Source organism: Neovison vison, chromosome 5, assembly GCF_020171115.1.
Source record: "Neovison vison isolate M4711 chromosome 5, ASM_NN_V1, whole genome shotgun sequence".
In the NCBI taxonomy this organism is placed as follows: domain Eukaryota; kingdom Metazoa; phylum Chordata; class Mammalia; order Carnivora; family Mustelidae; genus Neogale; species Neogale vison.
The window spans coordinates 161,708,856-161,734,803 of NC_058095.1; the positions used below are offsets into that span (position 1 = coordinate 161,708,856).

General features: G+C 40.2%; 1 protein-coding gene across 1 annotated transcript; it reads right to left on the reverse strand.

Moving 5' to 3' along the window:
* Positions 1–25,687, reverse strand: ARGLU1 (arginine and glutamate rich 1). Its single transcript, XM_044250082.1, has 4 exons — positions 25,177–25,687; positions 16,999–17,224; positions 14,624–14,707; positions 1–866 (listed from the first exon to the last, which is right to left on the reverse strand). The coding sequence occupies exons 1-4, from the start codon at positions 25,521–25,523 to the stop codon at positions 702–704; spliced, it is 822 nt and encodes a 273-aa protein (XP_044106017.1). The 5' UTR covers positions 25,524–25,687; the 3' UTR covers positions 1–701.
* Between the last annotated feature and the right edge of the window lie 261 nt (positions 25,688–25,948).

Sequence of the window (25,948 nt, forward strand, 5' to 3'; positions counted from 1 at the left end):
TGAATTTAAGACTTTACTTTATTCAGCAAAATCATTTATTTACACAATGGGGAATGCTGGTTTGATTTTGTCAATGAAATAAAAACAAACTGAACAGAGACAATACTGAACTGTATATATATTTTGTACCAGAGCTGACCAACTGTTTCCTTACCTGTATCAGGAACATCAAGAGCAACAGTATCACAAGGACACTGGTTTAACAATACACCACAGAGGTCCAGTAACACCCTGGGAGCGTCCAATGTAATTCCCAACTTTTTCTTTTTTTATAAATATATAAAAAAACAAAAAGTCAGCAAAACCAGCATTATGATGTAATAGACAGAGTATAACTCTGAAGTCAATGGGTCAGTAAAAACCTTATCAGACCATCCAGTTTACAAAGTGATCTGCTCTTCTTCAGACCACTAATACAGAATCCAAACAGATGAAAAATAGATCACTTTCTAGAAGACAACAATGATCTGATAAGGATCTGACTTAATGGAAGTTTAAGGGGGGGGATAAAAAGGAATGCAGAGCATAGCCCCTATTAGAACAAGCTAACTTTTCCAGATTTTCCGAATTTAAAAAAAAACAAAAAACAAAAAAAACAAAAAACAAAAAAAAAAACAAAAACAAAACAAAAAAACCACTTCAACATGAAGCTACCATACAAAGTTTTTCCATTTTTCTTTGTAAAAAGTTCAGTTTGCGATTTAATCCTGGGTTTTTAGTGAGAAGGACAGTTTGGGCCTGGACTTCCCCTTGCCCAGGATAATTTTTTGTTCTTCTTTTTGTTGACGTTGTCGTTCTTGTTCTAGTTTCATCCTTTCCTCATGAATCTTTCTTTGTTCTTCAACAATTCTCAACTGCTCTTCAGCCTGAAAGTAAAAAGTAAACATTAGAACCTTCTGTGAATTTGTCTTCTAATAGTAATACTGGGAGACCATGTGACCGCTTACAAACAACAGTATATTGAATAAAACCCTCCTAAGGTCACACAAAAAGTGATCAAGGAAAAAACAACGAGGAATTAGAAAAGAACTCCTTATTAATTCTGCCTACATTTTCCGATTTTGTTATGAAAAATCGGGAAAAAAAGCACTTACCTATTTTGAAAATGGCAATTTCAAAATCATGTTTTAAGATCAGCATAGATTTTGTCCTACTGACACTTTCAGTGCATCAGATGAAGAGATTTTCAATCATGAATAAAGGCATCGATTTACCCAAAGAGCAGGTCATCTATCAATTACTACAGATTTATCATTAGAAAGACATAAAAGAGTTTTAAGAGAAAAATCTCTACTGGGGCTACATTACATTATCAATATACAACCAAGAAATACTAAAGACCCCTTTCTCTGGAGAGAAAAAACTTCAAGACCCTTTTCACGTAGGTGACTACGAAATGCTTTTCCCTTTCAAGCGGACACCGGCACCATGAACTTCTGCAGGGCTTCCACAACCAACTCTCTTCCTGTGCTGTGTTGTACACACATGTCCCGTCTTCACCAAAAAAAAAAAAAAAAAAATACAGGCAATTCTCCTTCTCCCTCCTCATCAAGTCTCTCCCTGCTGCCCCCACCAAACCCCACACCCACAGCCTTATTTCTCACCCCTCCCATCTCAAGGAACATTAGGCAACATGTGCTGGTGATTCTCGGTCACAAACGGTGTGCGGGGTATGTGTGAGGAGGTGGCGGGGTGGCTCCTGGCATCTAGCGGGCAGAGGACAGGCATGCTATTAAATATCTGACAATGCACAAGTCAGCCCCCCCCACCGCCGCCACCGCCACCAACAAGGAATTATCTAACCCAAAATGTTAATAGGCCTAAGGTTGAGAAAACCTGCTCTAATTTGGGGTTTTAAACCTCAGGAAAATCACTATCTGACCTTCACTTTAAAAACATCCACTGCATCCTCTGAATGCTTTCCTATTCCCAAAGTCAGATTTTAAAGTCATTGCTTCCATCTCCACTATTCTACTCAAATGATTTTCTAAATGGTCAGAACGACAATGCTTAATGACCTCTTTTTATTCATTCTTCTGTTCATTTGAACTTAGGTCTTTCAAAGATTTTCTCCCCTCCCACATTAACACGAAACATTGGTGACTCAAAACATAAGGCTCTCCACCCGTTCACTCGTGTTTATCTCCACTGATAGGCTTTTTGTTCAGAAACGGTAACATTCAATGTGACTGCATTACAGGCTTTATGGCAGAGGACAGGAAAGGTAACGGACTCTGGTATGCAACATAAAATGTTTGCCAAAAAAAAACAAACCAAAAACTTGACTTTTATATACCAACGTAACACAAAGAGGTCTGTTTTACTTTAAGATGGTGGGGATGTAGACAAAAAGGTAGACAGACAGTAAGGCAAATCCACTGTAACCAAGTAAAGGTCAAAGATAAAGATCCAAGTTTTTAAAAAACTGGGAATGTGGTCAGCTGGCAAGATGGAAAACCCAACAGACAGATGAAATAGATCTTCCATCTCTCAGATCCTGTCCCTAAGCTACAGCTGGCTAATAGGTGTAGCTACTGGACACACACCAGGGAGACCTCTGGGAACCTTCAAAGTTCAACATGTCCAAGATTCAAATGCCCTAACCCAAATTCCCTAACCCAAAACCTAACCACAGAATAAATTAGCCCTTTCTATGACCTTCCCTACCGCCACCCATATTCTGTAGCTGTCTTCTGTCTCCTCCTCCTCCCTGACACGAGCAAACAGCCACCCCGTCGGTTATTACCGCCTTCATGCTCTCACCTGGAGCTCCATCTGCACCGCCACCGCACCAGCGCGGGGCCCCACCTCCTTCAGAGACTTCACGCGATTTCTGTGTTCCCAGTCTCCTCATCCACCCTACAGAATATGCTACCAAGTCTCACCGTTTTGGAACATCATTTTGTTCCTACATGCCCTCAAGCTTCCAGCGACTTCCACCATGTGCAGTATATGGACTAACTTCCCAAACAAGCAAACTATTTAAGACTTTCTATAATCTGGCTCTCACTGTATATACACTATACACTGTTCTTTCTCAAATTATGCTTGGTTTCTATCTTGCCTCCCCCTCTCCTCTGCTCGTGCCGTTCCTCCCACCTACCGAAGCCTTACCTGTACACCCACTTCAAACCACCACTCTGGCACTCAGACTTCCACTGATAATTACAAGAGAAAAGAATTAACTGCCTTTGATCATCTTTAGGAATTCATATGCCAATTCCTTTATCCACTTGTAACAAATCATCAGACATTTGGGTAAGAGTTTGGCAAGTGCAATTAAATCAAGGTAAAGAATCTTAACTGTGTGTCCGTGTGCCTGAGAAACCCTTATGACTATGAACACTGAGACTCACTCTTCCCTACTCTTCCAACTCAGCCCTTAGAAAAGCAGGTTAGAACCTTGAGAAGGATCTGAACATCACACCTAACCCTTAAGAGAAATCTAAAATTACTACCACACTGACAAATTCCAGAGATACACACTGCTATCTCATGAAGAGTACTTCGGCACCACTTACCAAAGCTCTATCTTCATAATGCTTTTACCCAGCAAATGAATTTCCTGGAACAGAGCCTATAAATAACACTTGCATACATGCAAAATTGAACAACTTTTTTTTAAAGCAATGTAGCTTGCAAAAGACTGGAAACACCCAAATATTCCCCAACATGGGACTTCTAAACTATGGAAAAATCTATACAATAGAATACCGTGTAGTTAAAACAAACACAACAAAAAATAGGAATCACTACATACTGAAATGGAAAAATCCCCAAGTTACACTGTTAAGAAAAACAAAGTCCCAAACAGTCTATATATAGTATACTATTTCTCTGCAAAAAGGGGAGAATAAAAATACATGTATTTATATCTGCTAAAATATGCATTTTAAACTCTAAAAAAAGGACAAAAAACAATTGAATATACCCTTTAGACATGGTAATGAAAAGTAGGTGGATGGGGAAAAAGATATAACCGCTTATTTTTCTGAAAAATTAATTTGAATGATGCGATCCCATTACCTAAATTAAAAACAAGCAAGATTTTTAAAGCAAAATCATTTCCTTCATAGATAGGAAATACTAATTCTACACTGAAATTAACTTTAGGTTGGGTAAAGAAAAAGCAAGTTTCAATTTCACTGACGTCTACAAATACAGGAGATAAAAGAGTGTGTGTGTGTGTGTGTGTGTGTGTGTAAGGGCTGCCAGAATTTCTCTGGTTCTCCCTTAGTGTTAAGCATATAGTGCCTTTTGTAAGTACCTGATAATGAAATGATTTTTAAAAATGAAGAGAGCAGGTGAATATATCCTGTCTTTATGTATAAATATTTTGTTCCATTACAGCTTTAAACGAAGCATAAATGCTATTCAATTACACCACAGCAAAGACAGACTAGCTAAGCAAAACCCAAAGCCCATTTTAATATAGTGCTTTCTCAAATGATGAAAATCCACCTGTGAGGTCTGAACCTACACCTTCTCTGCTAAGTATTCTTCTAAACCTGAGCCTCCCTCTGTAATCTGACATGCCATTTCCTTCCTGATGACCCCACTTGCGAAACATGCACTCCTCTTCCTCTAGCCTTCTGTTGTTTCAAACGTATGCCAAAGCAAGCACTATTCCAGGGGTGGGGGTAATGTGTATGGGTCCTCATACAGACGGACAATACTAAGCTCTGTTACATGGATTCCATGATGGACATTACGGAGGCTCAAGAAAAAGCGAACATCCACCATACCAGAGCCACGAAATTAGGGTAGGCCTTCCTACACCATGAGTCCAGAACCCTCACAAAGGGGGCCTTCAACCTTGCACCTCCATTCCGAAGAGTGCCTGGTGAGATGAAATACCTGAGAGCAAAACAGACCATTCTAGCAGAAGGACCGATTTACTCTCCCAGTACCTTCTGCCCCACTCCCCCTTTACCCAGAGGGCCCAGTGCCTTTATTAAAATTACTCATTTCTGGGGCACCTGGGTGTCTCAGTTGGTTAAGTGTCTGTTTGCCTGACTCCGGGGTCATGATTCCAGGGTCCTGGCATTAAGCCTGCATTAGGGTCCCCGCTCAGAGAGGAGCCTGCTTCTCCCTTTCCTCCCCACTTGTGCTCTCTCTCTCTCACCATCTGTCTCTCTCAAAAAAATAAATTAAATCTTTAAAAAAATTACTCTTTCCTAAGCCTTTTCCTTCTCACATGTTCTAGAATACTGTGCATCAAGGTGATCCTTAGCAGCAGTTTCTCTCAGTAAATAAGCATGTGGAAAATCTACCCTCTATTCAAAATACATATGAAATTTTATCAAGTTTTAAAAATACAAAGAGAGAAGTATTTGGTATCAGAAGGAATTACAAAAACGATAGGAAAGAATGAAAAGTATTACAATTAGGAAATCCTGCCGCTACACAGAAATAGCAGTGGGTTTCTACATTTTAACCTTCCCAGACACATACCTATTCCACTCCGCCGTTTATAATTCTCTGATTCATCCTCCCCTCTATAACAAGAGTAATGTATATCCCACTTCAGGTAAGCAATGAAAAAATGTTAAAAAGAAATTTGATATAATTAATTCTGATCCTTAGCAAACTACAGATCAGTAGAATGTTCTAAACTTACTAATATACAAGGTTAAAAAAGTAACACACAAAAGGATTAAAAAAAGCAATCCCAACCCATGGCAACTTGGTTATTCTGACAGTTAACTCTTACAGTATATACTGTCATCATAAGATAGTAGCTACCATCTAAAAAGAATGCCTATCACCAGCCACTCTTCCTAGCCCCTTTCCTTCTCCATTTAATTGCCCAGTTATTAAATATATTTACGATCTTAAATATATTTTTGGAACTTCAACCCAGTGTGACATCTCCTGAGATTCAGTATTACCTGAAGTGGAGACAACGGCTTCAAGAACGAAAGGACAAGGAATGGACAACTGAGATTGACACGGGATCCTCGGTACAAGAATCCCTGTCCTCCAGAGGTCTGGAGACAGCTCTGGAAAATTGCCAAAAGAGCAATCTCAAACCTTCGGGATTTTATCATTTATGTCCTAAAATTTCACAAAAAATGATCTCATCCAGATGTGGCTCTTTTAATCTTTTATACCCCCAATTCTCTTTCAACTCAGTTCTTCCGTTTGTCTTGGTCGTTCTTTCCCTTTTGTGGAAGTTTCTAAAGTGCTTGCTGACACTTGGCTGTCAGCAAGATGACATCTTCTCTGGTTCCTATACCAGATTTTCTCCCCTTCCTTTTTCCTCCACTTCCTCCTTCCTCCTCCTCTCACTGTATCACTCACCAAGTTCATTCTCTCTTTAGTTGTTCCTACAGCCACATTACCAATCCAAGCCCCATCTTCGGATGGGTTTTTCAGTGGGTTTCTGGTTGACAATGTTTCAAGCCACCCTATACGACGCCAATACACTAACATCCAAAAGTTTTAAAAAAATTGTTGCCGAAAATACATTAAGGTAACCTTAAATGAGCTTTTCATATTATCAACTAGAAACATGCCTCTCACTGACTACACATCCTTCCACAACTCCCCCATTTCATTTCAAATTAAAATATTTTTTAAAAGATTTTATTTGACGAGAGAAAGAAAGAGAACGAGCACAGGCACACAAGCAGGGGGAGCAGCAGGGGTAGAGGGAGAAGCAGACTCCCCACTGAGCAGGAAGCCTGACACAGGGTTCGGTTCCATGAACCCAGAATCCTAATCTGAGTTAGAGGCAGAAGCTTAACTGACTGAGCCACCACCCTCACATTAAAATATTTATCTTTTTTTTAAAAAGATTTTATTTATTTATTTGACAGAGATCACAAGTAGGCAGAGAGGCAGGCAGAGAGAAAGGGGGAAGCAGGCTCCCTGCTGAGCAGAGAGCCCGATGTGGGGCTCGATCCCAGGACCCTGAGATCATGACCTGAGGCAGAGGCTTAACCCACTGAGCCACCCCGGCGCCCAAATTAAAATATCTGATTGACATTTACATTTGATGCCATGCCATATTTGCCTGTTTCTTACAATGTTTAAATACATCAATATTAACTGTCCTAAATACTGTGCTTTTAACTTTTATATGCTCACTGTAGTAAAGAAGGTCCGTTCTCTTTCCGATTGTATTAGTTTCCTGTAGCCGCTGTAACAAAGCTGCACAAACTGAATACCTTAAGAGAACAGAAATTTATTCCAGAGGCAAATAAGTCCCTAATCATTATTACTGGAACAATATCAGGGTGTTGACAGAGCCACCTTCCTCCTGCAGGTTCTCAGAGGGAATGTGCTCCTTGCCTCTTTGAACTGATGGCTGCCAGGACTTCGTGGCTTGCCACATGTATTGCTCCAATCTTCAAGACCAGCATCTTCACATCTCTCTCTGTTCTGTGCTCACGTCACTATTCCTGTGTGGAAGTCTACTGGGAATCTTAACAGTCTTTTCATCATTGTGTCCTCCTGTCCTTTTCCGTCCAAGTTGGCAGGGTTTCTGCCGATACAGCAACCTTGAAAACACTGTGGGTCTCCCACATCTGGCAGGCCATTAGACAAGAGGTTCCTCAACGATCTTTCCTGGATAATCTCATTTACTCGTGGCATTTGCTAAAGTGGCTGAGGGAACCTATGAGTCACATGCATAATCTCTTCAGCCCTTGCAAATGGTTGTCCAGTCATAACCTTGGTCTTCTTTCCAGAGTTTTTCTAACAGTAATAACCAACTTTAGCATCTTTTGTAATCTAGATAGGTTGAAATTTCCTCCAAACATCAAGTGCTCATTCCTTTTTAGTTTATCAGTTTATTTATCTATTTATATTTATCTATTTATCTCCTTGAATTTTACTATCAACTATCAGAGGAATGCAGGCTGTACGCAACACTTTACTTAGAGTATATATGTAAGTATATATATATATTTACTTAGAAATACCTTCAATTAAATATCCAATTTCAACCCTTACAAGCTCCACCTTCCACACAGCTATAGAGCACAGTTCACCTGGGTTTTCTACCAGTAGACAATGAGGACCTCCTTTCCCTTCTAGCATCCAGTAACATCTTCATTTGTTGTCTAAGCCCTTACCAGAAGCACCTTTGAAGTCCGTATTTCTACCTACAGTATTTTTTAAAGCAGTCTAGGTATTTTCTATCATATGCCTCAGAACTCTTCCAACCTCTGTCCAACTTCAAAACCACTTCCAGATTTTTAGGCAACGAATTTCCACAAACTATGTAGCTCAAAATAATATAAAATTATTCTGGAGGCTAGAAATTCAAAATCTGGATCACTGGTCCAAAAACTGAAGTGTCAACAGGGCTATGCTCCCTCAGGAGGCTTGAGGGGAAAGCCTATTGCTTGCTTCTTCCAGCTCCTGGTTGCTGCCTGGATTCCTTGTCTTCTGACCGCATCACTCCAATCCTCAAGGCCAGAATCTTTAAATCTCTCTCTGCTCTGTCTTTAGCCTTCTCCTTTGTATGCACAGTGTGGTAAAAAAATCTCCTTCTGCCTTCTTCTTGTAACGATACATATGATGGCATTAAGAGCACGGTGGATAATGTGGGATTAACTCAAGATCTTTAACTTGATCATAACTGCAAAGACCCTTTTTTTGGGCCACATTAGGTAACATTCACAGATTTCAGAGATCAGGACATAATAACACATGGGTTTTTTATTGGTGGGGGGGTTATTTTCCAGAGAAATTTCTAAATTGCAGAGTGAGATCTACCTTAAGTTTGTGGAACACTTTTCACATATAATCAACTTCTACAGATGGTCCTATTTTTTTTCCTTTCTCAAAGGAATGATGAACATGGTAAATCCCCTATTTGACAAGTGGGTAAGGAGAAAACTATTTTCATTATCAAGGAGCAAAAATACACTGTAGACTTATGATTTGCATATATTTTAAAACTTCGAGGGCATGTGGATGGCTCAGTCAGTTAAGTGTCCAACTCTTGGTTTCAGCTCAAGTCATGCTCTCAGGGTCACCAAATCGAGCCCCCATTAGGCTCTTGTGCTCAGCATGGAGTCTGCTGGGGATTCTCTCTCCCTCTGTCCCTCCAGCCTGTGCACTCATACTCACTCTCTCTCCCTCAAATAAATAAATCTTAAAAAAAAAAAAAAATCAAAAGTTCCCAGTTAAAATTAATTTTATATCATCATAACGTAATAATTTTTATAACTGTATTAGAAATTGTCAGACTCTTATTATAGTTCAAGTATTCACATGCAAATTAACCAGGTTCATTTTACTACCATCTTCCTTCACCAGTGAATAATCTGAGGGTCATTTTTCTACTGATGTAGCCTCCTGAAATGACATTTAATTCCAAGCAAATCCTATCACTTTTCTTAGTCTATTTCCCTTTCTGGGTAAGTAACATTCTTACACATTTCAAAGTAATACCTGGGCTTTTCCCAGACACATCACAAAAAATCTGTACGGAAAAGAAGAGCAAAAAAATTTTTAGGTATCATTTTTAACATTTCTTTAAAAAGTTTAAATTCTCCCTTGTATTAACAAGGGCCTTTCAAATATTTGAAGATAGTTGTGTACTGCCAATACTAAGCCAGAACTAGAAACCAATCTGCCAAAAGGCCAAATCCAGTCAAGCCAAACCACGTGTGAATTAATTCTTGTTTGATGTTATGAATAAAACGTGGTCTGTTGAGTAATATTCTTTTGCCTCCTACTGAACCAATAAAATCAAGCATCCTGACAAACAATTTGGAATGTGCACTAAAACTACCCTCGGTCTGGAGCATCTCATGAAAATTTTACATACGCGGGGCACCTGGGTGGCTCAGTAGGTTAAACGACAGCCTTCGGCTCAGGTCATGATCTCAGGTCCCGGGATGCAGTTCTACACCGGGCTCCCTGCTCACAAGGATCCTGCTTCTCTATCTCCTCCCCGCCCACACTCTTTCTCAAGTAAATAAAATTTAAAAAAAAAAAAAGAAAGAAAAGAAAAGAAGAGAATTTCACATACAAGAAAGCCCATGTGGCTAAGCTAACGCAGTCCTCATTACCGTCATTACTGCAATCAATGTGAACATTTGTCACAAGGACCTACTTACAAGTCCATCAAAGAGTGGTTTATATTTACTTTCGTAATTATTTTTATGTGATCATGAAAGTGATGTATGTTAGTTGTATAAAATATAGGAACTGGAGAAAAGTATACAGTTACATATAAGTCTCGCAATAGAGACTACTAAGCATTTTGGCATATTTTTCCATCTACTAAACTGTGCAAGTATACTTTTCAAATTAGCAAGCTCATGTATATATAATTTTGTTTTTAGCCTTTTGCCCTGTATTACCAAATACTTTTAGACTACTGAAAAGCCAACTGTAAGCACAGGTTATACTTCATCTAAAAACCTGCAAAATTTTCACTATTCTAAATAACATGGTGAGAATTTTTTTCTGTATTACCTTATTTGTATCTGATGCAGTTTTCACAAGATAAATTCTCAGAAACAGATTTAAGGTTGCTGATATTTACTGATTCGGTGCTATTTTCTAAAATGGCTATGGGCCATTACACACTCCCTCCATCACCATAGAAAAGGTCTCTTTATACCTTATTCTTGCCAAAACTTGGTGCTAATGAAGAAAAAAAAAATATTTTCTATTGGTATTTACTTCTACAGAAAAAGAAAAGGGTGTGTGTGTGGCGGGGGGAGTCACTTCTTAGTTTTCCTACAGAAGCTGGGATACTGGGATGTATTTTCAAGAATTGATTATAGCACTCTTCATTCTTGTATAAATTCTCATGTATATCTTTCACTTTTTCTATTGGGGAGTCAGTCTTCTTTATTGACTTGTAAGAAATTGTTGCATTATTCTTTCATGGTTATGTTGTTTAAGAAATCTCCCCCAGGAGATTTCCAACCCGAACCTGTCTTTAATCTACTTTCAGACAGCGTCTACCATTACTTATCCCACAAACTTCTTACTACATAGAAATCTGGTTTACCACCATAGCTGTCACTGTGCCTAGCCCACCATCCTCGGAGAGCCCACACACTCTTGCCTTTAATTCTACAAAATCCTCAAAAGGCGTCTGCCAGGCTTCATTTCCTCACACTCCTGCACCCACTGTAAATTCAATGCCTCACTGGCCACTGAGGTTGGGCTCATGGGTGTTTTTTCCAGGAGGTTCCCAGGCCACCCTGAGGCAATTACGCCAATTACCACACATCCCACTACCAAATACTTTCGTATTACTTTTAACTTTTCTTGGGATTGTCCCTGTCTCCACCATTAATACATTAAATCCTTCAAGAGAACTTAAGTTCTTGTCCATTTTTATTTCCAAATTGCTTTTTAGACATAATAACTTCTCAGTACAGATTATGTGAATAGTTAAGCTTGGCTACTGCCTCCTCCTCCCTTGCCCTCTAGAAGTAAGAATGCATCACTTTCTTCTCCTCATACAATGAAGCGGTCCACACTTCTAGCGTATTTATGATGCCACAAAGCAAACAGAACTGCTGGTGCAACAAGATAAATGACCACTACCGACACAACCAGGACAAGTCCCATGCTACCTTCAACACTAGCATACTCTCCTTCCTTTCTTAAATACCTACTCTTCTAAGGGCACATTCAACACAGACCATGTAATCTTTCCTAATAAATAGGTAAAAAGATAAAAACAAACTTGCTCGAAATCGAGAGGATAAGGAATGAACAAAAACTAAAGAAATCTCCATATGTGCCTGGCATCTTTATGCAGCAACATTTCCTTGTCTTCTCCAACACAAAGGATGCTCCACTTTCCCTGCAAGCCTATGACTCACTGCCAACAGAACCAAGTAAAAATTAATTTTCTCCAACGTGGACAATAATTTCTTAAACTTCAACTTTATTATATATAGGAAATAAAGGAGTTCTGTCCAAATCCTTCCCAAATATTCTCAAATTCAAACTTCGTTTCTCCAAGGTATCTTTTCACTAACGTCTACGGATAACATGCAGTCAAAATAATGTCACTATATAACCTATTCCATCAAGCTCATGTTCTAGAACACCACTAGTCTAAGTACAGCTCATGAATCAGCAACAGCCTGCAAATTGTAATGGATCTATAACAAGGTATGTAGAAACCAGAAGTGTTTTAGAAGCTTTTATAGCCACTTGACCTCATTTTTCTAGTAACTCATCTTAATTATATTTTGCAAAGTAGAGGTCTGAGACAAATTAGGATTAAAAGACAAGAACAAAAATTGGCCGATTACTACCACTTGCGAAGAAGCACTGCTCTAGAGTAAGCTTGCTAATCTTTTCCCAGTAATGACATACAGAAGTCATATTTTTAATTTTAAGATCCATGTCGGTAAACAAAGAAAGCTGCCAAAAGGAATATCAAGAGCCCAGCCAAGTTCCGCTAGGCCCCAGACAGCCCAGGTCAGAAGGGATCTCGGCAGGACCTAACAAGTTGAGGAGCTCTGCTCTGTAGGTCACCGGCATTCCAGGAGACCCAAAAACTGAACTCACCAGGCTAACGAACTTTTTATCACACTCTAAGGGGAATTCTGTTCCACCTGCTTGGCAATTCTGATTCACCATGATTTTTTGTTTTTTTTTTTTTTAAGATTTTATTTATTTATTTGACAGAGAGAGATCACAAGCAGGCAGAGAGGCAGGCAGAGAGAAAGGAGGGAAGCAGGCTCCCTGCTGAGCAGAGAGCCCGATGTGGGACTCGATCCCAGGACCCTGAGATCATGGCCTGAGCCGAAGGCAGCGGCTTAACCCACTGAGCCACCCAGGCGCCCCAGTGATTCACCATGTTAAATACCAACTATACTGTTCCTCCTTTCTGGAAATATCCGTGCCTTAAAAACCACTCTGTATTTACCTTTCAAAGTTCAACCTTCCAAACTCAAATTAAGGTTCCTTCTTTCCATCTTCCTTCCTTCCTACCTACACTGAGTTTTTCTTCTCATACAGCATTACTAAAAAGGGTATTATCACAGACTAACTGATGATCATGTAGTGATATGTCTTCTAATTACTGCTCATCCATTCACAGTGCATCATCATTCACAGGGCTTTTTCTACCTTAAGAGGTTTTAAGGTATTTTCATGCCAGCCTTTGTAACAGCCAGGACAGCAGTATTAGCGAAGAATCCGTAGTGTCATCATGCTAAGTTGCTTCGGGTATTTCCAGTACTGGCTTTTCTCTGGGGTATGCTATCTTTTAAAAGATTAATTGCTTTTTTAGAATTAATTAATTGCTCCATAGTTTTAAGTTTAAGTAAAAAGAATTAATTGCTCCATAGTTTTAAGTTTATGTAAAAAGAATTAATTGCTCCATAGTTTTAAGTTTATGTAAAAAGTTACCGTATCAACTATAGGACACATTACTTATGGTCCTTGTCCTTTACCCCTACTCTCCTTGGGATTGTCAATTAATTACTTAGCCCAACTCAGATCTTTTTCAGTGCCTTTGTGAACAGTCACTAGAATTTCTTTTTTCTAAATCATTCACCTGGTGCTTACAACTTGCTCCCCACCCCCCAAGTCAACAGTATGACTTGGCAGCAAGTGTCTTCTTACAACTGTATTAGTCTCAACACATTTCTAACTCGACAAAACTTCTGAAGATGTCTAGAAGCAAGACCCCCTCCTGGGCCATGTCTCTAGTCCTGGGCACTCGACAGCACTCATCCCCTAGTCCCTCTAAGAAATTCCTTCCATCTCTGACTTATATTCTTACTTCTTACTGTGAAAGAGAATTCCTATATGCTACCTTCAAGGGAAAAAGAAAGTTTTTCCCTCCAAAGCCCATTCTCTTTTTGTTTTTTGGCTTCCTTATATCCACAGTCCTTTAATTCTAGCTTACTTTATCATACAGAGACTGCTTCAAAGTATATACTCTTAAATGGAAAAACCTATGACATCAAAATTTTTGTTCTACTTTTTCACTCCACTTCAAATGCTAGTCTGTGCTAAAAACAAAGAAACAAACCAAAAACTCAGAAAGCACTAAAAAACAGAACTGAGAGGAAAAAGACAGATTAGCTCTTTTTCTATTTTTTAAAAAACTACCTCAATATTCTTACATTGGCTTCTTTATTAAAATGTTTACATTGCTCTGAATCACCTTTTATATTCCCAGGTTATAATTACTTCAGTCTCCATATTCCTTGCTAGATTTTAACTTGGAATAGGAAAAGAGCTTATTAGTCTGATACACTTACTACCAAACATATGCTACCTACTTTACCTAGTAAACAGGGTAACTAATGTGAAGTGAAATGCTGCATTTTAGTTTAAATACTTCCAAAACCTTTGTTGTTATTGTTTAGGCGTAAATGTAAAAGAAAAACTTTGGAATGGGGTTAGTCCAAATCTCCCAGAAAACCGGTCTTAAACACTGCAATCTTAGAATTTTCTCCATATACAGATAGAACTTCTGGATAGCCCCAGTAAGATTCCTCTGGAAGACACGTACTGAAATCTAGTCAACCATTCCGGCTCTTGCCTCAAATCCCTGAAAAGGGCCCTGAAAACTCCGAGAAATAGGTCAGCCACAGAGCACAAATCATCCCATAAAATCTGAAAAAATAGAGCAAATATAAAATACTTTTCACGTATGCCTCCTACATACCAGTTTGGCTTGTGCTTCGGCAATTTTTCGATTATTCTCTTCCAGTATTCGCTCTAGCTCCTCACGTTTTGCACGTTCTTCCTCCTAAAGGGGAGGACATGTTAAGATGTTAGAAAAACAAAATGTTTATTTTTACTGATAAATATTTACTAATCTTTCTCTGAACTTTTTTGATCTGACTTAGAGGGTAGCTATACAGCTACCTTCTGTCTGACAAATGATAAACTGTGCAGCCACTAAAATTTGTTGCTAGCACGAAATTTAAATCATCCCTCCCAGTCCAAACAGCAACCGACTAAACCCTCCCTAATGACAGTTTCCTGGCAATTATTACTAATACTTTAATATCACACAAATCAACAAGGACAACTACAAAACTGGATAGTATTTACCAAATTAAAAAAATAATATATAAAATATAAATAAAGTGAATATTTGTCTCACCAATTATGTATACCTACGTATTCTTTACCTATACTCCTTTAATCAGCATTAAAAGTTGAATATTTACTGTCTTGTCCAGTGTCCTGCAGAGTGTGCTCCTCGGCTGCCATACGCGCCAGCTTCCTCTTTAAAATGATTTGTACTGTTAGCTTGGCAATACCTGCATCAGCAGCTCAACCATTTATAAAGAAACAACATACAAGGAAGGCTGAGCTGAGGAATGCAGATGTTTATGGTAAGAAGGAACAAAAAATGTAATTCATCATTCCTAAGGCAAACAATTAATAAGAAAAATACATTTACTGTTAGTGAAAAATACAAATGGTAATCCATACTTCATGGAACTAAGGGCTCTTCCATGGGGAAAATGGACTTAACATTCAGATGTTGACAATTTATAAAGGCAGCTTATCTTGTCATCTACAGTCTGAACTGAGATTCAGGAATCCAGGGGGTGCATGGTCCGGAAATAAAATTCTGTAATTTATTTTTTATTGGAGAATTTAATGAGATTTTATAATGCAAACTATATGAAGATTGCTTGATGGTTTGGGCAGTGTTCAGATCACAGCATACATATTCAAATGATTTTAATATTTGGAAAGACTGTCAGAGGGTTGTGTCCGTGTAAAAAAAAAATTGTTAATATGAAACAAAAAGCAAACGAAGAGAAAAAAATCTTCCTATGATTAATAACTCGCTACAAGATAGCACCATTACTCCAAAATTATCTTCATTATCAAAAGCACTGATATGAATAAAATTTCATACATTCAATCGCACAGTCTGTGATAGCTAACAAATACAGACACATGTATCTACTTAAAGACAGCACAAGGGAAAATGCATTTGAAAAGCTAAGCTTACTGGAAAATAAGAGAGATTTAATACGATGCCAACTCGTCCACAATAAGGCCAAGATTAACAACGATATGAGACACATATTTTGAGTCAAACATTTAAGTTCAAGAAAATAGAACTACAGGATTTTCTATGGCATACACCAATGGAATTCATATTCATTATGCAAACTACGTCAAGGGACACTCAGGGCCGTGAAGTAATTTGCCTTAAGTGTTTCAGTGACTTTCAACAAGTTTTAGGAACCTGGAGTAATCAGTGCAAATAAGCCATAAAGCTTCAGTAGCAAATTACTGTCTCACAGAAAGACATTTTCAACTTCTGCTCCAGCTGCTGATAAAACAAATCATGTGTTTAGCTTGACTCCAGACAAGGACAACCTGTTCCTTCATAACTCTCTAGAGAAAAAAAGGAGTTGTTAGTAGATACTAAAAAAGTGGATGAATACTCTGGACATTTTTCCTAAAAAGATTCTTTGAAACACATTAGGAAAATGGAGGGCCTTATGATCAGAGTGCTAGAATTAGTCCATTGTGTCGAAGCAGGATTGAGGGTAGGGGTGAGGGATAAAAGGACCAAAAGAAGAGCAAGAAGACCTATGTATCAAAGGCAGGTGCTGTCACTCAATGTCAGGCCCTGCTCTCTGTAATCTGACTGAAGGCAAACGGCCTCTCCCAGTCGAGGCAGTAAGAAGGACACACGGAGAAGAAGAGTACACACCCGCAGGCGGCTTGTACCCTTTTCCCTTCACCACTCCCTGTCTCCCTCCGCCCTCCCAAAAAAGAACGTAAGTCCTGCAGCCATGGCAAAAGTTTCAAACACTTCTCAAATATGTAAGCCAGTTCCATTAAATCAAAGAGTATCCTTGAATAGGTTTTATGAGAATAACTTTTAAATATCAGTCAGCACTTCTGAATAAGGCTAAAAAATTAACTTTCGCAGCAATGTTAAGTTTAGGTGAGAAAGGAATTAGTCTGCATTCCATCTCTTTCTGAACTGAGCAGGAGGCACACCCAACACTGAAAGTTTTGCCATGGACTGTCTCTACTTTCCAAACGACCGAGCGTTACCTCTCTGGCTTTTTGGGCTGCAAGCTCAGCTTGTCTCTGTCGCTCGAGTTCTTCGAGCAACTGCTTTTCCATGATGCGCTTGGCTTCCTCCACCCTTCGGAGAACTTCCCGCTCGATTTCATCCTTCCTTTTCTCCAATTCTTCCTCTACCCTTTTTGCCACTAATTCTTCCACTCTTCGTGCTGTTTCTTCCTCGATGAGTTTTTCTTCTATTTCCTGCTGCCGACTGGCAAACAAAGGAAAAAACAATGACTCAGATAATAGAAGTAAACCTAACAAAACAAAACAAGATAGAAATCTGTCAAACACACAGCCTAATTTTAAAATTTTATAATTCACTTTCATGCAACATTCAAGGAAATAGGAGATACCAAAATTAAGGGATACAGAAATTCAAAGAAGTATGAAGTATTTCTGTTTTCTATCACTTTCTAAGTACAAAATGACTGGTATGTATATAAAAGGAGCTTAGTTCATTAGTTTTCATTTAGAAACTTACAGTTAATCTGAAACAAGAAATCTACTTTTTTGGTATCAACTTCATAATGAAAACACAAGCTGTTGTTAAGTGTACAGACTTGCTCATTTGCCAATGCACTTGGTCTAAGGGTTAAGCTACAGAAATCAAAAGAAAGTATTATGTACAAGCTATTCAGACAAAGTTCACCCCTCTCCCCCACTTCCACTAGAAAAATCAAAATAAATACAGACTAAAAAAGATTCGGACTGCTAAGGCAATGTAGTGTAACTTTTACTGAAAATACAGGCCAACTTAATTCAGGTCCTGAACCTAACACCTTTTACTGTACCTTTTCTTTCTTTGGTTAATTGATTTTTCAATTAAAAGCTCTTCAAGAGATGGGAAAGTGGATGAAAACATATTGTCACTTCTAATAAAAAGTTCAATGAAGCATGATACTGTTTTAATTATTTTAATCACATTTAGAGATTATGAAAACAACTTAATTACTCAAAACGAAATTCTGCACTGAAAATACTGACATTTACCAAGGCACGACAGTGTAAACCATGCACATTTTATACCACTGATACCCAGTATGATAGCTCCTTGGTCACATGTGCTTAGTCTGAACTGAAGATCACTATGAAGAAAATGTATAAGAAATCTAATAGCTATTTGTATTTGGTTACATGTTAAAATAACAACATCTTAAAAACTGAGATTATATTAAAATTAATTTCACTGGTTTCTTTTTAATGTGGCTACTGGAAATTCTTAAATTACAGATGTAGCTCACATTGTATTTTCTATTAAACTGCACTAGATGAGACAATAATTTGTGTTAAATTAATAAATTCAGAGGCTCTGGAGGTATATCTAATCCCAAGAAGACAATTTGTTATTAGTAATGCTTTCAACTTTCTCACAACCCACAAAATTAAATACAACTGTAACCTTTGTATCTTTTGATGGCTCATAAATATGTATGAGCCAGTCATTCAATTTACGTGTTTAGTAAAGACTTTATAGCATCTAAGTGACCTTTAAACACCCAAATCCACTTCAACTAAACTCTATTTTGGGGGGTTGATGCCAATTTGACTCAAGTGCTTTCATTCTCAACTTCTGTTAACTTATTCTCAGTGATACCCTATTAATACCAGTGTATCTCTAACATTCTGATTCATTTCAGTTCCTGCATTTATAATCTGTTTTTCTGTCAAGGAGATAGCAGCTACTTGAAAGAATACAATTTTAGGTTGTAGATATATGCAATACCCATTCTGAAGACTCTGGTGCTTGTTTCTTAAATATTTCCTCCCAACACTAAATTACTGGTGATTTTTATCTAAAAAAGATATGAAAGCCTAATACGTAACTATGCTCCTTTTCCTTTTGAACTTCCAAAAAAATACAGTTTAAGGTAGTTTCAAGGAGCCTTTATTTATAGCAGCTCAATCAAAGAGAAAGCTAGCTACTCCCAACACTAAAATGAATCGCTAGAAATATCTAAAGGAAATTAGGCAGTGATTTCAGAAGAAATTACACTACATTTCACATATAAAGATTCTGCTTCTTTACTTCATCCAAAGAGAGAAATATGAGCTGAAATAAGTAAACCTGATAATTGCTGAACAGGAATGATGGGTACATTGGGGTTATAATATTCTCACTACTTTTGCATATATAAGTTCACATAATACAAAGTTTTAGATGTATATAGGTCTCCCACAAACATACTTTCTTTGCTAGTTGGTTCTTATGGTATTAGTAAATATAAAGAAGCCTAAGAAGAAATTTTATTTTAAAATATCAAAAATGGTACAATTCAACTCTTAAGGACAATGTCAAACAGTTTCAACTAAAACTTTCAATATAAGGTAAAAGGAGAGCGAAAAACGGGAGAAGGCTTTAGGTTAGATTATCATTAGAAAAACTGCCAAACAACTTAGGAATTTGGTAGAGATGGAAGACACCTGATACATATTCAGGGTTTTTCAAGCAGTCCCTAGGTAACAGCAGTAGCACAACCGCTAACGGGGCCGCATTTCCAGAGCTGGTCAGCAAGGAGAAACAAGACTAAATAAATTAATTCAGTTCATTACTTACTGCAAAAGTCAGATCAGCATGGTGTGAGCTCTCTCTGGTCCCACTCACGGACACCAAACCCGAGGGGCCAGATGACCGCAAAAGTGGGGAGCAGTGGGGAGCTCTGCTGCTAAGGAGTCAATCTAAGGACAGCGCAGTAGTTTTACAGCCTGAGGGGAGGGAAGGGGAAAGTCCCAACCTCCAATGAAACTGGGAGGATGAGAAATGGCCTAGTGGAGTTTCTCACCAGGCTGCTTATCTCCCTTTGTTCCTAGAGGAACCACAGGACAAACCATCATGACCGTCAATAAGCCTTTCCACGTGGAGACAGGCAAGGTCAGGGCGCCACAGCAAAACTGCTCCCCTGCAGTTTTGGGGTTTTCTGTTGTTGCTGTTATTCTCAGTATAGTTAAAATTACTATTTCAGTAATCAGAAAAAAATTTTTTACAGAAATTTTTCAGTTTCTGCCCTGAAAAGTATTGCTTCAATTCCCCTCTCCCCTCCCTTAAGTAAAAAAAACAAAAACAAACAAACAAAAAAATGTACAACTGAATTAAAAATGAGCCTGTCATTACTGATGAAAAATGTATTATCATAATCAATGATAAAGTAGCTCTGAGACTCACTCTCGTAAGAGATCCTGAAGCTTTCTTGGAAAAAAAAACACTTGTTCGTAACTACTTCACAGAGTATCATTTAGTGTCACTGCCCACTGGCTCCTGCGAACCTTCCCCACAGGAACTGTCACTCTCTTGATGGTCAAGGTCCCTAAGCTTTTGCTCAGGCTCCTCTGCTGAATATATTCCCCGACTAAGAATGTGTACCACTAATGAAGGTTCCATTTTCAATGGAACTAGTATATAAAACATTAGGCACCCATTTTCTCCATGCTTTCAGAAATTTAAACACACCAGTCACAACCAATTTAAAATGTCAACTATTAAAACAGCAAGGGCCAGGCAATACAGTACGGAGTATGACTTTATATACAGCAACTGGCCGTATTATTATTTTAAAAATAATATACAAAGAAATAATATATAGAAATAATATACATACACAGACTCAACCCTAGGAGCTTACTTCTAGGAAGTGCTTCATAACATCAGCAAACAGCAGTAATTCGGTATTGACATGGGACCAAATACTGTGCCAACAGCTTTATACACCATGTCATCGATTACATCTCTGATGGTTCCTCAGGCAAAGAACAATTTCTTAGCTGGGCTCCAGCTCACAGCATTTTGCTGAGATGACTCCCAACCTAGGCGGACTCTAAAGCTCACCATCTCAAGCACCACACTACCCTACACTGTTTCTCCAGGACAAAAGTGAAAGGCAAAAGCATACGGGAAGATGTAACTACCAAATTGGTTGTTTAAAAAATTCATAAAAATTTTTTATCAACATCAACTAGATCTTATGCCCTAATACTTTGTCTTAGAGCCCTAACTTCCCCGAAAGGCCCAGTTCCACATACTGAATTTGCACATAAAAGCTGCTCTTTGCTCTCAAGATGAGCTCTTCAAGTATTCTGAGAATCACTCCTACAGATCCCAGTTCAGTTTAGTTACTTTAATTTAGAAGGCTCTTAATCTGTCATGCAGTTGAACATTAAGCATAATCAAACATAGATTATCACAGGCTACAGTAAATTATTATACCATTAACATTTACTGATTTGCTCCAAGTCATTTACAGCCACCCGTGTTTTTCAACATGCACAGTTAATACAACATTCATAAAGCATCTCAAAAGAATACATAAGAAATGGCTGGTACACAGAAGAGAGGTAGAACTTTTGAACTCAATTTTGAAACATGTGAATTAGCTATTCAAAAATGAGGAAAAAAAGTTTTAATGCTTAAGGTCTACCTTTCACAGTATTAATGTAACTCATAACTTCCTAAATTTACCAGGCTCGATTTGGTTCCATGTACATAAACTATATGACCCAACATTATTTACTGACCCACTGCACGCCAAGTACGCCTCAATACTGCAAATGCAGTATTTTTCTGATCTTCATAATAAGCAAGACCTGTATCTCCGTTTCAGGAAAAAGAAATCAAGTTCACAGATGATTTATTCAAGGTCTCACGACTATAAAGAGCAAAGCAATTTGGTTTCCAGTATTACCAAACTTTCTAATTGGTTAAGCCCAACAGAGTAATCTAATTTTGCTGTCTCGCGGTCTCTCATCTTACACTGCATCGCTTCAAGCACACGGACACTGCATTCTCCTGACATCCCTTCTCTGCTTCCAGGAAGCACTTGTCTTCCTCCAACAAACATTCCCTAAGGTTCTTTTAGTCCTTAGGAACCAGCTGCTCTTTCGCCTCCATGCTCTTCCTGAGTCATTTCATCTCCTCCCCCACATTTCTCCCAGGCCTCAGTCTCCCGTATCAACCTGAGATAACCTCACCATATCCAGATGGAAGAGCCCACAGTGCAAGTGACAAATGGAAGCTCCCCTTGATTTTTCCTTGTCTTCCATCCACGGGGTTTCTGACATTTTAACCGTCTGCCACACAGTTACTTAAACATTTGGTAGCTGAGGTGCAACAGCCACAATATAAACATGAGAGCCAACATTCATGTTTTATTTCCCTTATGTTCCAATCGTTTTATTTGCACTAAGTGTTTCTTAAATCTGTCCCTCTTTTCCATTCCAATATCCACCACCTCACTACACCTATGTGGCTTTACTGCAACTAGTTATCAATCCTACAGCATTCCGTGCAGGTTTTTGGGGGAGAAAAGAAAGCCCACACTGTTCACCTCCTGAAAACTTTTCAGGTTTCTAGGATGAAATCCAAGCTCCTTAATATTAGGCACACAAGACACTTCTCATAATTCCCAGCCACTATGTACCTCCCCAGTCACTCCATGATTGTAGTACTTACACACCTTGTTCCACTCAACGTTCACTGTTTAACCTCTCTTTAGGGCCATTCCCCTCTCTCCCTTCCTTTACTCTGCCATGAATGGAGGGGACTCCTCTTGGGCCCACAGGAACCTTCCTGTGCCTCGCCTGACAGTCTCTCTTATTTTCTCTTTTTCTACCACCCACAATGCTTAGAAGGTGCCTACCTATCCATCAGCTTTCTTTTTATGATCACATGATGATCACTGAATTTACCACACTGTGTTATAATGTAGCTACTTCTAAATCTTTAAAGCTTGTTGGGCAGGGATCAATTATCTTTGTATTAACAACACCTAGGATAGTATCTGGCACTTATTAAATACTCAATAAATTATTAGCTGGATAATGAGCTAATCTACAGAGACTTGTAGACCTACAACTACTTATGCCCATTTTCATGGCTCCAAAACCTAGGTCTTTCCATTGTTCCCTCTGTTATTTCCAAGACATTACACCAAATTAAGGAGTACCTACTGCATGGCGCAGAGGAATTCGGAGTATAGATGTCTGCTAGCTCTGCCCCCTCCTCCCTTCATAAATGCTAATGGCAGTTCATTCCTTCTGTCAACTTGGAACTATACAACTGCCCAATTTTCTCATGTAATCCCTGTATTTTGTCTCTACTATTCATGTGTAGCTTGCTAAACACTTCTAATTATTCTTTGCATACCAGGTTTCTTTCATTTTTCCCACAAGTCTTAGCTTTCTAGTGAATGGCAAATCATTTCTCTTTGGACATCTGTTTTCAAATGGAAAAATTCTCTCAGAGATGTCTTCAGTAATCTTTCAGATGCTCATCTGCTGACATTTGAGAGCTGCATTTTTACAGTGAAGGATCTTGTTCCAGACCAAAAAACCTGGATTCTATACAATCAAGGTTGTGAAACAATTACTTGTATTTGGTTTTCATATACAGATACATATATCAACAGTTCTACATAAAGAGAAAAAGGTATGCAGCAAAATAACTCTCCTGGTACTGCTTCCTCTGTAGTATTGTTAGTGTTCCAGTCCTATGCCTCTTAACTTTGCTTCTCAGAAACACTCTGCTGGGGACGCCTGGGTGGCTCAGTGGGTTAAACCGCTGCCTTCAGCTCAGGTCATGATCCCGGGGTCCTGGGATTGAGTCGCGAATCAGGCTCCTTGCTCTGCCGGGAGCCTGCCTCTCTGCCTGCCTGTGTGCTTTCTCTCTGTCTTTCTGACAAATAAATAAAATCTTAAAAAAAAAAAAAAAAGAGAGAGAAAGAAAATGAAAAGAAACAGTCTGCTGGAAAATTTACATAATACAAACCCAACCATATAAAAATTTAAAATCCCTAGGGGCGCCTGGGTGGCTCAGTGGGTTAAAGCCTCTGCCTTAGGCTCAGGTCATGATCCCAGAGTCCTGGGATGGAGCCCAGCATAGGGCCCTCTGCTCAGCGGGGAGCCTGCTTCCCTCTCTCTCTCTGCCTGCCTCTCTGTCTACTTGGGATCCCTGCCTGTCAAACAAATAAATAAAATCTTAAAAAAAAAATTTTTTTTTAAATATAAATCCCTAGACAATTCAGTAATGTATCTGTCCCAGGAAGATCCTAAATTCAGTTAACTTGCCTGCTTCATGTGCACTTTTCTACACATGAATTCAAGAACTGAAGAAGACGGTTGGTTAAAGAGGGAAAGTTTGCAAACTAACTTTGGGAAATGAATACCCAGAGAATCACAGGACCATGGTCTTAAACCAAAACAAAACGCCGCATTTTAAAACCAAAAGATCAGTTTGGAATTATTTGCACCTACTCTTGGATCTAAAAATACCTGAGAGATGACTCTTTCAAAAATACTTTTACCCAAACTATATTTCAAGCTGGGAACCTTACCGTAACGCTGATGTTCCCTAAATTAAGTTCTATATGTGAGCAATGTGAAAGTAAAAGCAAATACGCAAGTGCCTTTTAAATATAAGTATACTAAAAAGGAAAACGAACAGCAGGATTGCACTTAAGTTTGCCACAAAGGATTATAAAGCAACATAAATAAGAAGTGTAAGGATGCGAGTGAGTTTTGATTGGGATGGTGGTTAAGCAGGTGCCTTCAAGTGTCAAAACTCATCGTACTTGTGTCTCGAGTGTGTGCATTTTGTTTTTACAGCTCACAAAATAACAAACACCGAGCAGGTTCGGAAAAAAAAAAAAAGAAAGAAAGAAAGAAACGCAACCGCGACCATCTTTAACAAAAGGAATGCACTAACAGAAAAGGCATCTGGGGGTGTCCTGCGGGACCCCCTAGCGTCTTGTTCCCGCGGAAGCCCTGTCCCAAACTGAGGCTCCGGTGCGAGAAGGCTCGGGCCGGCGGCGACCTGCTTCGCGCGGGCGCACTCCTGCCGGCGCCGCACCGGCCGGCCCGCAGCGCTCCGCACGCCGTCTCGGGCGCGCACCCCCGCCCTCCCCGGCCCGGGCCGCGCTCCCACCTCACTCCCAGCTCCACCCCTACTTCCGGCACTCGGCTCCTCTCGCGCCAAAATCGCGTTCCCCGCTCCGAGCCTTCCCCGCGCAAGCCCCACCGTGTTCCTCCCCGGCCGCCTCGTGGGTCTGAGCTGCCCGCGGCTTCCCGCTCGGCCGCGGGGCGCCCTCCCGGCGGGTCCCTGCGACCCCTCCACCCCGCCGGCCCCGCCGGCTCCCACCCCGCGGCCTCCCCGCCCCTCCCCCCGCGGGCGCTCACATTTTTCGCTGCCGCTCGAACTCCGCTTTCTTCTCCTCCTCCTCCCGCTTCTGCTTCTCGTCCAGGCTGCTGCGCTTGCTCACCGTGCGCCCGAAGATGTCGATGCGGTCGGGCGGGGACGAGGCGCGCTCCCGGTCCCGCTCGCGCCGGGACACGGCCGTGTTGGTGGAGCGCGAGCGGGACCGCGACTCCCGCCGCCGGTTTCGCTTGCTCTCCCGGGATTTGGAGCGCTTCCGCACGCGCTCCTTGTCCCGGGACCGCGACCGCGAGCGGCTCCGCTTCTTGTTGTGTTTGCTGCTCTTCGTGTGTTTGGAGCGGGACGAGCTCCGGCTCCGAGACCGGCCCATCCTTCCGGGCGACGCTGTGACTAACCGCTGGCCTCGGGCCCCGCACGCGTCCCACTGCCCTCGCTTCCGCCTCCGGACGCCGGCTGGCCGTGCTGTCGAGACCGGGGGAAGGAGAGCTGTCAGCCACAGCTCACTTTATATCGCTCGCTTAGGTCGACGGCCGCCTCCAACGACAAGGCCGCAACGCCAGGAGTTGCAAAGATGGCAGCCGCGGCAGCACCGGCCGCCCTTCCCACAATGCCCCGCGCGCAACGCGCCGCTACGCGAGCCCCGCCCCCTGACGATGGTCGCCGAAGGCCGAGCGAGCGCTTCCGAGCGCACTCGGCTCCTTCCGCCAGCCCTCGCCAGCCCTCGCCAGCCCTCGCCAGCCTGGCGGTCGGGAGCGGGAGTCCCGCACCTCAGCTTTAGAGCACGTCGGCTTTCCG

Bases quoted from the DNA above. Each gene is read 5' to 3' on its own strand.
- ARGLU1 (XM_044250082.1), bottom strand. From the start codon at position 25,523: ATGGGCCGGTCTCGGAGCCGGAGCTCGTCCCGCTCCAAACACACGAAG. The intron at 17,225-25,176 runs GTGAGCGCCCGC...TTTGTTTGCCAG, and splicing joins TTCGAGCGGCAGCGAAAAAT to TCGGCAGCAGGAAATAGAAG. The intron at 867-14,623 runs GTATGTAGGAGG...TTTTACTTTCAG, and splicing joins CCGAAGCACAAGCCAAACTG to GCTGAAGAGCAGTTGAGAAT.